This window comes from Capra hircus, chromosome 26 (assembly GCF_001704415.2).
Source record: "Capra hircus breed San Clemente chromosome 26, ASM170441v1, whole genome shotgun sequence".
NCBI classification, from domain to species: domain Eukaryota; kingdom Metazoa; phylum Chordata; class Mammalia; order Artiodactyla; family Bovidae; genus Capra; species Capra hircus.
In genome coordinates, this window is record NC_030833.1 from 40039663 (window position 1) to 40058433 (window position 18771).

Sequence of the window (18771 nt, forward strand, 5' to 3'; positions counted from 1 at the left end):
AGAAAGTCTTCACTCGCTGCAGGGCAACTAAGCCTGGGCACCACAATGGCTGAGCCCTTACTCTAGAAATCCTGCTCTGTAACAAGAGAAGCCGCTGCACCTTGATGAAGAGTAGTAACCTCTGCTTCTTGCAAGTAGAGAAAGCCTGTGAGTAGCAACGAAGAGCCAAAGCAACCAAAAATAAATTTTAGAAAAAGGTACAAAGCAACATCCAGCCTTGGACTCACAGGTTTCCATGAGAGGGAGGCAGACTACAAAATCTGCATAGTGTCAGAGATAGTTTACTCCTCATCACCCACTTCAGATATTGCCACAAAGGATAGATAATGAACAATGAAGAGAATTCCAGAAGAGTGGAACCAGGGGTCACAGAGAAATATGGACAAGATAATGCCTCTCATAGAGGAGAGAGAGAGTCCAATCAAAAGACATCTTCCAGTGCTTTCTGGTCAGGGAAATGTCGCAACGCCTGACCAACCACTTTGGACCACCATCGCCTTTCTTTTACTTCTTCCTTTTCCAGATGGGACCCTGAGGTTCCTTGTCTCTGCTCGCCAGTGTATATTTGGGGATGAGGAAGGAGCAGGGGGCAGACGACTCCTCTTTTTAGTTTGTAAAGTACTCAACCAAAAAGAACAACTTGTGAACCAAATAGAGCTGGCTCAGCATCACCCAGGCCTGCTGCTGCTGCTGCTGCTAAGTCGCTTCAGTCGTGTCCAACTCTGTGCAACCCCGTAGATGGCAGCCCACCAGGCTCCCTTGTCCCTGGGATTCTCCAGGCAAGAACACTGGAGTGGGTTGCCTTTTCCTTCTCCAAAGCATGAAAGTGAAAAGTGAAAGTGAAGTCGCTCAGTCGTGTCCGACTCTTAGCATGCACTGCAGCCTACCAGGCTCCTCCATCCATGGGATTTTCCAGGCAAGAGTACTGGAGTGGGGTGCCATTGCCTTCTCCAACACCAAGGTCTAGAGCTTTGGATAATGTTCTAGGAAGTGAGTGGGGAGGAGTTTATTCTACAAATGGGAGAAATAATGAAATGTAGTTACTGACCATGTATTTTCCATGGTCATTTCTTTTTCTTCCTAGGCATTAAGTTAAACTACACTTCTCAGGCTCTCCTGCAACTGGGCTGGGTATGCAGAGGGAACACGTGACTGAGTTCTGCCCAATGAGATGTGGCCAGAGTTGATGTATGCTGTTTCCAGTTTTGGTCCCTAAAATACCACCACCATCCTTTCTACTCTCTTTTGTCCCTCTTCTGCTAGCTCATGTCAACATCTAGGGCACCACTAGTTTCCAAATGAACTACACAGACCAGGCACCGCCCCAGCTGACAACACTGAACTCTTTGAGAACAGCAAATATACTTTTATTGCATTAAGTCACTGAGTTTTAGATTTATTTATTACACAGAAACTAGTATAAAGTATGCTAATAAAATTTCCAGTATACTAATTGAACATGCTACATGTTATATGACCAATGGACTGTTTAATGTTTATTCAAAAATTCCAGACCTTTTAAATACATTATTTCAGCTGTTAGATGATTGCAGCCCAACTGACTTGATAAATTTTAATTTTCTGAAGGTTGCATTTCTGACACAAATATACCCACCCGTAATGGAATAATGCAGAGAAGGTAATGGCACCCCACTCCAGTACTCTTGCCTGGAAAATCCCATGGACGGAGGAGCCTGGTGGGCTGCAGTCCATGGGGTCGGTAAGAGTCGGACACGACTGAGCGACTTCACTTTCACTTTTCACTTTCATGCATTGGAGAAGGAAATGGCAATCCACTCCAGTGTTCTTGCTTGGCGAATCCCAGGCATGGGGGAGCCTGGTGGGCTGCCGTCTATGGGGTTGCATAGAGCAGGACACAACTGAAGCAACTTAGCAGCAGCAGCAATGGAATAATGAATATCATACCTCAATGGGCCTGAGGAGTGGGCAAAAAAGGGATGCCATGGGAAGTAGTTAAACCCTTAAAACTGTTTTCGGGTATGGTCCTAGGTCCAATCCTGAGTCAACATCATAGATACTCTGTCATCCAACATCCAACCAGGGTGTTCAGAAGAGAGAGAAGAAGAAGCAGAGAAGCTAATCAGAGGACAGTGAGGCAACACAGACATTAGCAATGGCACAAAGCCATCACCACCTTAGGCTGGCAAGAAGCAGGGAGAAAGTGATAGAATCAGATCCCAGGAGTTACAGTCACCAAGCAGAAGACAGAGTTAAGGCAGGCGTGTCCGTAGGTGATGGAGACCCCAGAAGAGGGTCAGCAACTTTGGGGAGATGCCTTCCTACACAACGAGGGAGGGAAGAGAAGATTCTGCCATTCTCACCAACATCTCCCACTGACTAAGCCTGCTGGAAGACAGCTGACCCTGGACCCCAAGAGAGTTGGCTTTCCGGAGCCAGCCCCCTGCCTCATCAGGCAGGGCAGGGGCATGGCAGGCAACAGATCTGAGCACATAACCATAAGACCCACAGAAACTGGTTTAAAAAAAAAAAAAAAAACAGATATAGAACATTCTATTCTCCATAAAAATAAAAGCTCAAGTGTCAGAGCAACTTAAAAGAGTGTTGCAGTCAAAGGTGGGATATTTTTAAATGTCTTGCTTTTGAGAGGTCCTGTTCCAGTTGTTGCGATTTAAGGCATCACTTTTTTCATGTTTTATGTTAGGTCATGGAGAAGCCAGCATGTGGGTGAACTTCTTTATCCTGTGTCCTCTCACCCCCTGTTATTCTGCAAAAGCTCTACCGTGTTACTTCCTTTATACTGCTGACTATAAACTGTAGGTGCTTTATTTGTTCACTTGTTAAATGGGTCTGATTGCCTTACTGGTTGTAGGCCTCAGGATGTTTTCCTTAGCACAATACCTGTAGATGCTCACAGAAGATATTGTATAAGTATTCATTGGATAAATGAATGAGGTAGATACCACTATTATCCCCATTGTATACAGTGCTATCCAATACGGTAGCTACTGCTCCCATATTACTATTTGAGTTTAAATGGTTCAGCTACTATAGGAAACAATATGGCTATACTTTAGTGTATACTTACAAACTTGCTAAGTATACACTAAAGTATAAGTAAGTAGATGTTATATTAAGTGTTTTGATCATCATCATATAATAAGAGGGAAAGGGCAGAAGGAGACTTTTGGAGGTGATGGATAAATTTATGCCAAATTGTGATGATTTGACAGGTATATACTACTTATCTCTAAACTCATCAAGTGGTATACATTAAATATGTACAGTTTTTATCTGTCAATCATAGCTCAATAAAGTGATTTTTAAAATAAGCTAACTTTTTAAATGTCAATTAATTAAAACATAAATACAATTTAAAATCCAGTGCTTTTGTCACATGAGCCACATATCAAGTACTCAGAAATGATGCGTGGCCAGTGACATATTTACCTCATCACAAAATTCTTGGAAAGTGCCAGATAATAGAGGAAGCTGGCTGAGAGGAGGAGCTGGGATTCAAGCCTATGTCTGAGTGACTTCAAAGATGGAACTCTTAACCACATAAAGTAGTATCATTGTTGTTATTAGTGGCTTAGTACTGTTTTCAATTTCAGCCCCTTTGAAGGATTTATAGGGAGCTTCAAGCCTGGCTACCTTCTAGGGTAAACAATTGTCCCATGGGGTTTGCTGGAAACAGAAAGCTCTGAGGCAAACAGTGCTACTTCATTATCAAGATTCTCAGTTGAGGTTATTGCAGGCAAATAGAGGGACTTACTCAGCTCCATTTCAGCGCCCTGTAACATGCCTTATACAATACAAAAAAGATCTTAATGACCCAGATAACCACAATGGTGTGATCACGCCCCCAGAGCCAGACATCCTGGAATGCGAAGTCCAAGTGGGCCTTAGGAAGCATCACTACAACAAAGCTACTGCCGGTGATGGAATTCCAGTTGAGCTATTTCAAATCCTAAAAGATGATGCTGTGAAAGTGCTACACTCAATATGCCAGCAAATTTGGAAAACTCAGCAGTGGCCACAGGACTAGAAAAGGTCAATTTTCATTCTAATCCCAAAGAAAGCCAATGCCAAAGAATGTCCAAACTAACACAATTGCACTCATCTCACACGCTAGCAAAATAATGCTCAAAATTCTCCAAGCCAGGCTTCAGAAGTACATGAATTGAGAACTTCCAGATGTTCAGGCCAGATTTAGAAAAGGCAAAGGAACCAGAGATCAATTTCCAGTATCTGTTGGATCCTAGGAAAAAACAAGAGAATTGCAGAAAAATATCTACTCCTGCTTCACTGACTACACCAAAGCCTTTGACTGTGTGGATCACAGCAAACTGTGCAGAATTCTTAAAGAGATGGGAATACTAGACCACCTTACCTGTCTTCCTGAGAAATCTGCATGCAGGTCAAGAAGCAACAGTTAGAACCAGACATAGAACAACAGATTGGTTCCAAATTGGGAAAGGAGTACATCAAGACTGTATATTGTCACCCTGCTTATTTAACTTATATGCAGAGTACATCATGCGAAATGCCAGGTTGGATGAAGCACAAGCTGGAATCAAGATTGCTGGAAGAAATATCAATAACCTCAGATATGCAGATGACACCACTCTTATGGCAGAAAACGAAGAGGAACTAAAGAGCCTCTTGATGAAAGGGAAAGAGGAAAGTGAAACAGCTGGCTTAAAACTCAGCATTCTAAAACTAAGATCATGGCATCTGATCCCATCACTTCATGGCAAATAGATGGGGAAACAATGGAAACAGTGACAGACTTTATTTTCTTGGGCTCCAAAATCACTGTGAACAGTGACTGCAGCCATGAAATTAAAAGACACTTGCTCCTTGGAAGAAAAGCTGTGACCAACCTAGACAGCATATTAAAAAGCAGAGACATTACTTTGCTGTCAAAGGTCCATCTAGTCAAAGCTATAGTTTTTCCAATAGTCATGTATGGATGTGAGAGTTGGACAATAAAGAAAACTGATGGCCAAAGAATTGATGCTTTTGAAGGTTGGTATTGGAGAAGACTCTTGAGAGTCCCTTGGACTGCAAGGAGATCCAACCAGTCAATCCCAAAGGAGATCAGTCCTGAATATTCATTGGAAGGACAGATGCTGAAGCTGAAACTCCAATACTTTGGCCACCTGATGAGAAGAGCTGACTCATTGGGAAGCCCCTGATGCTGAGAAAGATTGAAGGCAGGAGGAAAAGGGGACGACAGAGGATGAGATGGTTGGATGGCATCACCGACTCAGTGGACATGAGTTTGAGTAAGCTCCAGGAGTTGGTGATGGACAGGGAAGCCTGGTGTGCTGCAGTTCATGGGGTCACAAAAAGTCAGCCATTACTGAGCAATGGAACTGAGCTAAACATGCCGTATCACTTGCTACACGTGAGAAAATGGAAGATGTCGGTTTCCCAGGCCCTGTTAGTGCCCGGGTCCTGTACACCACTTAGCTCTGCCAAGCAGATGCAGCTGAACAGCATGTGGAAGTCCAGACGGAGGAGGAGGCCCGACTTCTGCCATTTTGTGTGGTGGGCGGTGCCATGGCAGCAGGGGTCCTGGTGTCTTGTCCTGGACACCATGGATTTGGAGAGACAGAATATAGGGCATGAATTCTGTAAGTTTGCATTCAGCCTGAGTCAGCCAGCCCTGGACCCAGGGGTGCGATGACCCCCTGGTTTCCTGGTTTACTATTGTACCAGAAATAGCAGCTCCCTTAGAGCAGTTCACTTAGGAAGCTGATCCTGTGGTGGGATTCACTGCTGGGAGCTCAGCCTAGAGGCCGTTCCTTTAGCCTTTCAGAGATTTTTATTCACCCAGTTCCCTGTACTAACTCATTTTATGTAGGAATGAGTTAAAGCAGCTTTTATTATTTGCAGCTGAAGAAACTTCCGGATTCAGAGGGGACTTCACTCAGAAAACAGGAAAACAATAAGACAAATTTGAATGTCCTGAGTGCTGAGACCCTAATCAAAGACTCTTCCTTCCACTGCTGTCATTCTCAAAGGAAAATGCTTACCCCTTATTCATCAGCATCCCCCCAAATATTGGAACTTTGGTGATGAAGAGATGAATATATACATATGTGTATATATTCATATGTATATATACGCACACATACACATATGGATATAGAAGTAGGCTTCCCAGGTAGCACAGTGGTAAGAGTCCACCTGTCAACGCAGGAGACGCAAGAGACCAGGTTCCGTTCCTGAGTCAGAAGATCCCCTAGAGTAGGAAAAGACCAGGTTCCGTTCCTGAGTCAGAAGATCCCCTAGAGTAGGAAATGGCAACCTGCTCCAGTATTCTTGCCTGGAAAATTCCATGGACAGAGGAGGGAGCCTGGTGGGCTACAGTATATGGGGTCCCAAAGAGTCAAACACACACACACATAGATGTAGGTATATCTATTCCTCTTCCATGTGCTGGAATGCTCTTCTAAACCTCTCTTCACAATGCTTCACACCTCAGTCTCTCAACCCTCAGAAACCGGTATCTGTGTGGCTTCAACTACCTGCATGTAAACAGGTTCCTTTCTTCCAATAATTCTGTCGCATCATTTCGTTTAATTTTTATGTTGCTTAACACAGACTGTATTTATTGTTTATTTTCTGACTTTCCTTGTCCCCCTCCCCAAAGGAATGTGTGCTCCGGAATAGGAAGGACTTTTCTGCCTTGCTCCTCACTGTAACTGGAACAATGGTTTGCACGTTTTAAAATATTTGTTGAATAGATATACAAGATAGAAAAATGGCAATAGCTGGCACATTTTTTTAAAGGCGGGGGAAGCCCTTTTGGAAACAAAAGTCTCTAAGACACTGGACAGCATTTCAGTGAGAAGTAAAGGGACTCAATAAGTTTAAAAGGCACTGTTGTGTGGGCAGTGGAATACTATATCAGTTTGCAACCGTGGTGTAAAATCTGCAGGTCACAGCAGGTACACCATCTTTTGGGAGGGCAGCATGGTGGTTGAGATACAAAATGTGAGGTGCTAGGGCCACCCAGACCTGACTCAAATGTCTGTTAGATTTTCTGCTGTGTGAACTTGGACCCATTAGCCTGTCTAAGCTCTAGTTTCCTCATACAAAATATGAGCTAATAATAGTGTCCAAATCCTACTCACATGACTACCTTGCTAATTAAAAAAGATGACACAGTGTGCTTAGTCCAGTGTATGGCATGTAAGAACTCAATAAATGTTAGATAATAAGCCTACTGTCAATTTGCTAAAGCCAGATACATCCCTAAACTTATGCTCAGTACTTGGGGTCACTCTGATTATAGCTTATCAGATTCCTAGGTAGTCACACTCCCATCTCCCTTCACCAAATCATTATTGGTAGGTGCTCAAAAAATATTAGTAACAGAAAGTTAGTTCATGTGGGGTGTGTTTCATTCCTGTACACACAGTTATTACTGTAGTGGCAGCTGCTGATGTTATGTTTTTCCACTGCTATTGACCAAAAAACAGGAACAACAACAACAAAAAAAAACCCCAACAACAAAAAACTAAAATAATCCATCAAGCCATATAGAAAAAACAGTGAAAGAACGGGATTGGCCTAAACCCTCTCCAGTGGTTCATTTCGGTGAATAATCTTCCTGACATTCGATTTGCCCTATTGAGAGGAACAGGGTCAATTCATCTTTTCAGTCAGCAAGTACTTATGAAGTGCCTACATATTTATGACATAAGAGAGCCTAAGAATGCCTCCTCCACTTCTACCTCCACCTTCAATTCAGTTCAGTTCAGTCGCTCAGTCGTGTCTGACTCTTTGCAACCCCATGAATTGCAGCATGCCAGGCCTCCCTGTCCATCACCATCTCCTAGAGTTCACTCAGACTCGCATCCATCGAGTCCATGATGCCATCCAGCCATCTCATCCTCAGTTGTCCCCTTCTCCTCCTGCCCCCAATCCCTCCCAGCATCAGAGTCTTTTCCAATGAGTCAACTCTTCGCATGAGGTGGCCAAAGTACTGGAGTTTCAGCTTTAGCATCATTCCTTCCAAAGAACACCCAGGGCTGATCTCCTTCAGAATGGACTGGTTGGATCTCCTTGCAGTCCAAGGGACTCTCAAGAGTCTTCTCCAACACCACAGTTAACCTCCACCTTAGTTAACTTCTATTCAACTTCAGAATTCAGCAAATGCCATTTCATCTACTAAAGTTTAAGACAAGTCCAGGTCACCCTGGTATGTGCCCTCATGGCACTGAGAGTCTTTCCATTTTTGCATTTCTCGAAATGATAGTTACACTTTTGCTGTTGTGGTGATTACGTGCTTAAGGCCTGTCCATTCTGTAATCTGGATAAGGATGGGAACTTTGTTTTTGCCTAAGAGTATATCCTTGGTACTTAGTATGGTACCTGCTATGTAGTAGTTGCTCAGTTCTGAAGAAAGGAGAAGAGGGAGGCTCTGATGAAGTGGTCCTCAGAATCTCTCCATAACACTGTTATTCACAGGGCAGTTTTTGTTGGGTTTTGGTGGCCTTTGACTCCCTGAAGCAGCACGACTCCCTAGGGCCCTGAAGAAAGCAATATGAAAAGCACTGTCATCGAAAACAGCACAGTACTTGCAAGTAGCCTCCTGAGGTGCCTCATGCGAATCTCTAAGAAAGGCACTGAGGCCAATAGCAAAAGAGGCAAAAATGAAAGAAAGAAGTCATCTTGGGTCAATATTATTCTGACAGTTAAAATTCTAGTAATTCTTTTTAAACTATGTCTTGAAGAGTATCCTTTCCCAAACTCATACTGTGTCATCAGTGTGGTTATTAAGTGGTAGAAAGCTTGGGCACATTGGACTTTATTTCCATTTTAGCAAGGAACTAGAATTTCTACAGTGATCACGTGTAGTGATGGCATGATGGACAGGTTTTAATCTGTGTCTTCAAAAAAATTAAAAGTAAAAGTCTAATTTATAGTAGTTAAAAACTAGCACTGACCTCCCTCTTTTATGGGGGGAGGGGAAGAGAGAGAGAGGGAGGAAAGAAGGAAAGTGGTAAGTGCTGAGTTAGACTGAAACAGACAAATATTGATATGGCTTACCTATCAGTGTAAGTACAAGAATGTCATGATCATATCTACATTTTTAAAGGATCACCCTTCTTAAATATAAATCCCAGAGAGAATATAAGTAAAAGGTCTTGCTCCTTTTCTGCGTATTTTATCTTGCATGCTGAAACCACCAGATTCCCAGTTGCCCAGACTGGAAACATAAAAATTATCCTGGCCTTACCTCTTCCTCGTTCTGCAGTTGGTTACTAAGTCCTATAAATTCTTTAAACAGTTTTTGAGTCCACTTGGTGATCTCATTCTGAATGGTATGTCCTTCACCTAGTCCCATCGCACGTCTTTCCTGGTTGTTTCCAGTAGTCTTATCTGGTCCCTCCAACTAGGAAGCTCCTCTTCTATTTTATTGTCCAGACTGATGCCAGAGATCCTTCCAGAATGCAAATCTAGGAGTTTTTCCACAATCTAAAACTCTTCAGTGGTTTCTCGTGGCTTTCAGGAAAAAAGTCTGAATTGATTCCTGTGGTACAGAAAGCCATCCGAGATTTGGACCCCATCTCACCTTTTTGGGCATCACTCACCTCCTCCCTCGGTAGGTTGCCTTTCAGCCTTGTTGATCTCCTGGCAGGTTCCCAAGCATGCCAGATGGTTTCAAACCACCCGCAGGGTCTCCACTCCCTCAGTTCTGAATGGATTTCCTTCAGCCTTCCATGATGAAATTCCATCATTGGTCAAACTTCAGTTTAAGGGTCATTTCCTCCCTGAAGCCTATTTTAACACCCATCTCAGCCCTATCTTCCTCTTCTCTTCCCTGTTCCATCATTGCTAACTCTCTGGAGTCCTTTGGAGTTCCCTTCCGTAGTATAGGTGACACATTTTGTTTCATTCATTGCAAAATTCACCGTGAAGACAAGCGGGCCTCAGGAAGCGAGCTCTACCCTTAGGATATGTATATATTTCTGTATGTATGTTATTTTCAACAAGAAGTTTAAAAGGAAAAACTCCCTAGGTTATTCTTATGTACCCATATGATGGAGAATCACTGACCGATCTCTCTGTCTCTCTCTCTCTCTTTCTAGGAATTGTAAGCCCTTAGAGGGCAATGAAGCCATTTGTTTTAACTTTGTACTTAACTCCCAGCATTTATTTTACTGCCTACAACATAGTGCACTCGTAATAAATGACAGGTAAATAAATGAATGAACAGAGGGAAAGAGTGCCTTGTGGGTTCTTCCTCCCTCTCTCTCTTCCAAACATTATTTCTTCCATTCCCCTGCTGGAGCACATCATATAGTTCATACCTCAAAATTACACCTCCGAACCGCAACCTCCCTGTGCCCCCCTGACTCCCTCACACCCCATAAATCTGTGATATGCCACCTGGCTTCCTCTCTATCACATGCAAGGTATAACTGATTCAAGGCACCCATGGCAAAGATGGGAGAAAAGAAGCAGGTAGAGGATGTTCTGTCCCCAGTACCAGTGCTCCTGCCCTACCTGGGTCTGAGCCACGTGGCTCAGCCCTTCCTCACCATGCCTGGGAATCATGCTGGAGAGGATATGTCCTTGGATACACTGCATTGCTAAATCTACTCTCTGCATTTCTGCTCTAAAGAGCTTCCTAAACTACTGAGCTTAAATTATGTCAGAATTTGAAAGCTTTATATTTGAATATTTAGGAGTGACAATGCAGGCGTTTTGTTTTTAGCAAATTTACAGTAGAAAGTGAGAGACACCTTGGGGAAATAGCACCCAAGTCATTTTTTCAGTCACAAATAATTACCAAGAGCTTCCTAGGGATACAGTTATGAAAGAGAGTCATCTGCCTTAATGGAGATTACAGTGTAGTGGGGGGAGACGCACAATCAAATAATATTGAGCATTTTTTATAGCACTTATGATGGGCTGGACACTTTACTTATATATTCATTTTATCACTGTAACAACTCAGTGATGTCCTATTATACCCCCATTGTGGTGTTACAAACAGAGTCATGAAGGTCAAGCGTAGGAGGAGGGAGCTCTAATCTTGTTCTAAGGGTCAGGGAAGGCTACTTTAAGAGGTTGAAGTAGAGATCTGAAGACTGAATTGGAATCTGGTAAACAAAGACACCTGGGAACACACAGGGAACACAACAGATGAGAAGGGATGTTCGTGTGTTTGAGGAACTGAAAGGCTGCTCTATAGAGGGAGAATCAGGAGCTCAAGGTGAGGCTGGGGCCAGGTCATCTAGGTTTTTTCTTCATATTTGCAAATAATATAACATCAGGGAAACAAAAATAGGAGAATTAAGATTTATTCTTTAATGTGCATGCGAGCTCAATCGTGTCCAACTGTGTGCAACCCTGTGGACTCTAGCCCGCCAGGCTCCTCTATCCATGGGATTCACCAGGCAAGAATACTGGAGTGGGTTGCCATGCCCTCCTCCAGGAGATCTTCCCCACCCAGGGATTGAACCCAAGCCTCCTGTGTTTCCTGCATTGGATTCTTTATCATTTAACCACCTGGTTTATTCTTTGCATTGTTCTTAATAAAAAAGGAGTCAAGGGACCTGTGCACTCAAGTGGTCATGGGTCCTAAAGCTGATTCCAGGTCAGACTCTGCTGGAAGGAATTCCCATCGAGGTACAGGCCCCTGGCTGCTGCTGAGTGCTCTGAGGCCTCTGACTCCTCTGTAGATTAAATAAGTACAGATGATGGAGAACATCACACACAGTAAGTTACGCAATAAACATGACTGCGCGTATGGTTTATTCCCCTTGTTGGAAATGAAGGGTGATCTGCTAATAATAAGTGTAATAAGGATAACCAGCTCTTTGGGGCATTTACTGTGCACCAGGACTGTAGCAGATAGATTTCTCAAGAGTTTCTAGAGTCAAGAGCTGAGGCCTGAAGGGATTGCACAACTTTGGGAAGGTCCTTAGCACCCAAATTTGTCCTGCCTACTGAGCATGACCAGTCCTGTTTCCTGAAACCAGGTGTGTTAACTTGAGCAATGAGTTTCTCAGGGTTTGTTGAGTGCCTGAGTTGGAGTTTGAATCCAGCTCTGACTCCAGGGTTATGGTGCTGTCTCCGCTGTGATGCTGCCTGCCCTTCTGAAAACACAGGCAACTCCTTACTCTATAAATAGGGTGACATTGTCTCCTGAGCGTCCTTTCTGGGTGAGGAAAGTGCTTTTTATAGCTTGGGACTGCTTCTGTTTACTTGGTCTCTTCCAGCACCGGTTAATCCCGCCTACATCTATGTCCTTCACTGTCCTTACACTGTATTCCTAGGTTCCTCCCTGTAAAAGACAACTCCAGGAGGCCACATGGTGTCTGTGAGTGCCCGCAAAGAAATTACACTCCCCTCCCTCTCCAAATCCGCCTACCTGTCTATAAATAATCGTTCTCCTCCTTCCCCTCGTGCCTGTGAGTAGTTTGGTCACTACTTAACCCAGAGAAACACACAGACGCTCACAAAGCTTTCAGGGAGGAGGGGACAACGTGAATGACCTTGCAAAGGTATCTAGCTCAGTGCGGACAGGATTAGCAAACCCAAACCTCTACATATATTTATTGTCTCCCCCCTCCCCCCGCCCGCATTCCTCCCGAAGCTGCTCGTTCCTCTCACGCCGGCCTCGCCCAGTCCCTTCTCGGCTGGCTCCGCCATACAAAGCCCAACCCGCCCATCTCTTCTTTGCGAAGCCGGAGAACTTCAGTCCCCATGTTGAAGCTCGGCGGTGGCGGGCAGGACTGGGCATGCTCAGTAGCGGGAACAGGTCTGGGAGGCGAGGAAACCTCGTTTGAAGTCGCGCGACTGGGGCAGCGGGGGAAGGCGGGCTCTGGGGGCCCCGGCTGGGGGTGCGCGGGGATCCCCGATTCCGCGCCGGGAGCGGGCATGCTCCAGGCGGGCGCCGGGGGGCCGGCGCTCGAGGGGCAGGGCGTAGAGGAGGTGGGAACGCCGGAGGGAGGAGGGGAGGAGCGCCCGGCTCGCCATCCCCCAGCGCCGGCTCTGCGGCTGCTGAATCGGAAGCCGCAAGGAGGATCCGGGGAAATAAAGACGCCCGAGAATGACCTCCAGAGAGGCCGCCTGAGCCGGGGCCCGCGCGCCGCCCCACCAGCCGCTGGCATGGGCGACCACGGCGGGCAGCCTGAGCGCTCGGCCCCGCACGCCCCGGGGACTCCCGCCGGCGTCGGCGCTGCAGCCGTGAACGGGCTGCTGCACAACGGGTTCCACCCGTCGCGCCTCTGCAGCCGGGGCCCCCCGGGCGGCGGCGACGCGGCACCCCAGCGCCTGCCTCTCCAGCCGGAGCTCCAGCCACAGCCGCCGCCCCCTCAGCACGACTCCCCCGCCAAGAAATGCCGGCTGCGGAGGAGGATGGACTCCGGGAGGAAGAACAGGCCACGTAAGTCTCAGGGAGGGGAGCGCGGGCGCAGAGCGGGGCGCGACCCCCGGGAGCGGCGGGACAGGCACCTGAGCGCGCCCGGGGCATCCCAGCCCCGGCTGTCGGGGGACGGCTTTGAGGGGGCGCACGGGACTGATTCTTTCCCCAGGGGCGCCAGGCGCTACAGGTCCCTTTCCTGCTTCCATCTGTGGAATGGGCCGATTTGACTCGGCTTCTGAGCTGCTCCTCGGGTAACGGCTCTGTAGAAGGCAAACGCGCTGGCCGCCTTTGTCGGTGGGAAAATGCACGTGTGTCAACATTTGGTGAGGTCCGGGAGTAGGAGTCGAGCAGCGGTGCGGGGAGAGCCTGAGCTGCCGTCGCCCTTCTCCTCGTCCTCTTCTCTTCTGAGAGCTCATCTTTCTGGGGTTGGCGCTCAGGCAGTCAGCCTGCCCTTTGAATTGCAGAGGAGCCGCCAGCTCCCTGGGTCTATTGGCGAGCTCGAGGTCTGGAGGCGTGGAGTTTGACAGCCCCCCAAATCGCAGCCTATTAGAGGCTGTTTCCTCGCAGCCAATGAGAGGACTTGTTGGGAGGGACACACCCACTGATACCATGTGGGCCGGAACTATGTGGACCAATGAAGATTGGAGGTGGATTTTTTTTTTATATTTTTTCCTGAGAATGGGGAGGTAGAGTTGAGGTTTCCAATAGTAATATACAGTGCAGAAAGCTGAAATGCGTTATTTCACAATCTAAAGCTTGTATATATGTTAGTTTGTGAAGAGTCTCTCCCCCACTGAAAGTTCTGAGATGCAAATTTGTAGATCAAGTTTTTACAGCTGTTTCTTCTCTGAGCCGAACTTCTTTCAACTTGTTACCTCTTTCTGGGTCTCCCTAATGAAGCTTATAAATGGCAAAAAGCAAAGTAAGTAGAATGCATGCTAATAACGTGATTGCATTCAAACATGCATATTTGCGTATAGGTTATTTATTCTGTTTGATACAGGGAAATTGCTAGATATGCTTTAGATTCATCTGTAAAACCTTGATATTTGGCAGCTTCACTTTCTGCTGTTTCTGTTTATTGTCTTAGACGCTTAGCATTTCTGCATTCAGTTAAAGTCTCTGAGACTTTGGGAAGCTTTTTAACCCAACTGTGGGACGCAGTAACTCTGATACTTGTGTTTTGTAAGTCTGAAATGTTCAGGTTCAAAGTTAACTTCTTGACAGGAACTTTGAACCCACACAGCAGATTGGTAGGGTTGTAAGGAAGGCATCTAAAACCTGAATTTCTGTTTTGTTTAGTTTTTGAACCTTGTTAGAAAATGACTTTATTTATGCATTAGTATCGATTATTTATGATGTATTAACCTGTTTTACTTCTTTTGAAGCCACATTTCATTTATTTCTCTGATTTACTTTAACAAACTATATTAGAGTTTAAAATGTAAATAGCTAAAATATAACAAAAGAGAACTGCTTTGAGTTTTTATTTAGTATTGCTAGCATAAATGGTCTATGTTTGAGTGTATCATACCTCTTGAAATAATTTTTGAGGAATTGAAAATTACTCTCCTAACAATTTTCTCTGCAGGAAGGCAAAGAAATAACCTTGAGCCTTAACTTTCGCTTGAAAATCCACTGGAAGCATTCTTTAGAATATAAGAAAGTATAACTTTATGCCTGTGTGTTTTGTCAGGTATTAAAATAGGTTTTGTATTTTTTTTTTAATGAAAAACCATAGGTATTTTAAGTTTAGTGATCATACTTATTTATCAACTTTTAAAAAGAATTCATCAAAATTGGTGTTTCATTGGCCTATTTTTTCCTCAAATTTGAACAAACATTTCAAATAAATTTTACATATTCTAAGCCACATCTGCTGTGTTCACTACCAAAATTTCTTAGTTGAAATTAGGTTTAATTTGGGATCCTTATACCTTGTGTATTAATATTCAAGTATCTTTTTACAAAACAAAAAGAAAAAAATTGCCCAATCAGTTGATTTTTAGGCAATCTAAAACAAATCTACTTAGACTTAAGACTTAAGTATCTCTGTAAGTGTATTGTTGATAAAATCATCAAAGTTGAACAAATAACTATTTCCTACTTACAGTCTGCAGCTTCAGCCTCCTGCTTCTATCTGAACCAGAAGTGCTTTAGGACAGCCAGGTATCACTGCCCTCAGATAGGCACCTGGAATGCATATGTGGGTAGATGTGTTTCTCTTTGGTAATATATTGGGTAGAGTGCAATACACTTTGAAATACTGCATGTTTGAAAACAATGAATGCAACGAAATAGGCAATTCAGTAGTTTTTGATTATTTAAAAAGATTAAATCTAATCCCTCAGTGCAAGGACTGTTCACAATCTTGTAATTTAAAAATCAGAGTAGTGGCAGGTTGATTTTGTTAAACCAGGAAATCTTGTCCACTCTTTTCATCAAAAGTACCATCACCTCACTCACTGTGCTTATCCTTGGAAAGCTTTTCCAAGACTTAACTGCTTCCTGTCTCTGCTACTGAGCAACTGTGTGGCCTCAACCAGGTTAGATCTCCTCTTGGAATGCTGGAGTCCATGAAATGATCTTCAAGGGTTGTTTCTTGTACTTTCAAAGTACTAAGATACTAAAGAGCTGACAGTTCTTTCTTCATAATTTTCACACTGGTCACCTAGCCTACCACATGGCTTAGCATTTTATTATCATTTAAAAATTTTTTTATTTTTGCCTTGTGCTGATTGTTCCCTGCATGTTATTGATCTTATCTCCCCAATTAAATTGGAAGTCTTATTATAGATGATAGTTTTTTTCATCTGCTTTGCAACTTGGGTACATGAATACTTGATTGATGTTGACGAAAAAGGTACAAGTGACAGTACATGAATACTTGATTGATGTTGACGAAAAAGGTACAAGTGACATCATCACCACCTCATCAAAGTAGCCATTTCCATCCATGGGACAGACTAGGCAAAAGCCCGTCAATGGAGTCTCGGTAAGGTCTCTATAGGGAGAGTCCTTTTGTATGCTCCTTGGTGTTCTGATTCTTTGAAGCATACGTAAGTAGCACCTTATGAAGTCAGCTCATTTCCCAAATATTTTGAAACTAATTTTATAGTCCTAATAAAATGCCAAGAGCCTAATGTTTGTAAATGGTGGAGTTATCCAGACTCTGGAGGGCTTGAGTTTAAATTGCATCTGGATGACCTGGGGCTACTTATTTAACCTCTATGCTTCAGTTTCAGTATTGATAAGATGGAGCTGATCATACTATGTGATCAGGTTGATGTGAGGATTAAATAAGATATATATTATGTGTGTATAATACATATACATATATATATGTATAAACGTAAATTCCTCCTTGGCACATAGCAGTTATATGGCAGATGCCAGTTGTTACCACACTTGCAGAACACTGTCCACCGCTAACCCATAGGACAAGAGACTGAGCTGGCAGAGACACCTCAGATTGACTTTCTGGTTTAAAAAAAGGTGGGAGCTGGCTAATATAAGAAAGTCAAAATATTTTATTTGATTATCTATGACACTCCTAGTCCCATGGTTACTTCCAACACCCTTTGTCCATAAAAATATTACATCATACAAAATGGAGGGAACAAAGCAGGAAGAAATACTCACAAATACCATCACCCAGAGAAAATCGCTGTTTAAAATGTGCCATTTGCTGAAGGTAATTTTGAATCACACTAAGATAAGATTTTTTTTAATTTTTATTTTATGTTGGACGATAGTTGATTTACAATGTTGTATTAGTTTCAGACATACAGCAAAGCGATTCAGTTTTACATATACATATGTCGCTTTTCATTTTCTTTTCCATTATAAATTATTACAAAGTATCAATAGTTTCCAGGGCTATACAGTGGGCTTCCATGTGACTCAATGATAAAGAACCTTCCTGCCAACACAGGAGACACAGGTGACACAGGTTTGGTCCCTGGGTCAGGAAGATCCCCTGGAGAAGGAAATGGCAACCCACTCCAGTGTTCTTGCCTGAGAGAAAATTCCATGGAAAGAGGAGCCTGGCGGGCTATAGTCCACGGGGTCACAAAAGAGTCAGACACAACTTAGCAACCAAACAACACCAGCAATGCTATACAGTAGGTCTTTTTTGATTATCTACTTTAAATACAGTACTGTATATATCAATCCCAAACTCCCAACTTACCCCTTTTTATTTGAAAATCTTAATAAAAGCATTTTCTTATAGCATTAAAGCGTCATTTGTAGTGGTTGTATTACATTCCCAATATTCCATTATATGGATATACCATAATCTATTTAACCTGTCTCTAATAGCTTTAGGCTGCAGCTTGAGTCTCTAAACATCATAAACACTGCAGCAGCAACGATTTTGTACGTAACTCTTTTATTTTTGATGAAACTGATGAATATATACTTTTTGGAGAAGGAACAGAAATGGCACAAAAAAGTATACAGCTGTTGCCTTGAAATCCTGTATATTTTAGACTCTAAGGATACTTGTAGATGAGCCACACTACTGGAGAGAGGAGAAAAATGCAAAGGAGATAACTGAGCCAGCAAACACTGCTTTCTACATTTGCTGTAGAAAGGCAAATATTTGAGTGTCATCAGAAGACTCAAGGATGTGAGCTGCCCTCTTCAACAAGCAGGAATAAGGCCTGGAGCAGTGCCTGCAGGTTCCTAGTAGAAGTTCTGGATTCTGAGATCATCCAGATAGAACGCGAGCTGAAAATGGGCGAGAGTTCATTATGCCCAGAACACATTCGTGGGGTATAAACTGAAGAAACACATGTCTATTACCAGTTTTAGCTAGCCACTATTGACAAAGTGTAAGTCTTCACTTTTCTAAATATTAGGATATTTAGCTTTGGCACCTAGAATTTCCCCAACTTCTGAATCGGGCTAATGGAAAAACCAGGATATAAAGATAAATAGGTAGAATTCTCTGGCTGGAATGGTGTGACTATATATGCATTTTTATTAAAAACATCATCAGAACTTCTAGTTGGTGGAGAAGCTTTGCAAATCAGGAACAAAAGACTAGGATGGAAAACAGGGGCACACTCTAGAATTGCTACCTCTGGGATGTGGTCTGATTTCTACGTTTGTCAATAAAGTTATGAATTGTACAATGCACATTTGGACTAGAGATTTATGAATTTAAGGGCCCAAGTGTTCAGTGTCTAAGTGGTTAAATTAGGTGTCAGGATTCATTAGGGACCTGAACACCACTTATCCCCAAAAGGCCACTAAGTGAATTTCAACGTTAATACAAAACATAGTTTGTTTGGCACAGTAACCAAAAATTTTGACGTAAAGAGTGCTGTTAATTTTTAACATGTGGGACATTCAACAAGGGTATAAAACAAAATCCAGCATGGTTT

The 18771-nt window shown here is 43.5% G+C and overlaps 1 protein-coding gene across 4 annotated transcripts in view; it reads left to right on the forward strand.

Annotated features, from left to right (window-relative positions):
* Positions 1-18771, forward strand: part of PANK1 (pantothenate kinase 1) — a 111580-nt gene that overhangs the window by 40725 nt on the left and 52084 nt on the right. Inside the window, exon 1 of one of the 4 annotated variants that reach the window (XM_018041474.1) lies at positions 12559-13399. The exons of 2 other annotated variants lie outside the window; for them this stretch is intronic. In XM_018041474.1, the coding sequence (XP_017896963.1) occupies positions 12718-13399 (682 nt within the window). In that variant the 5' untranslated portion in view covers positions 12559-12717. Of the gene's footprint in view, positions 1-12558; positions 13400-14104; positions 14301-18771 lie in introns of those variants that run through there. One more of the 4 variants, XM_005698201.3, reaches the window with a different exon arrangement.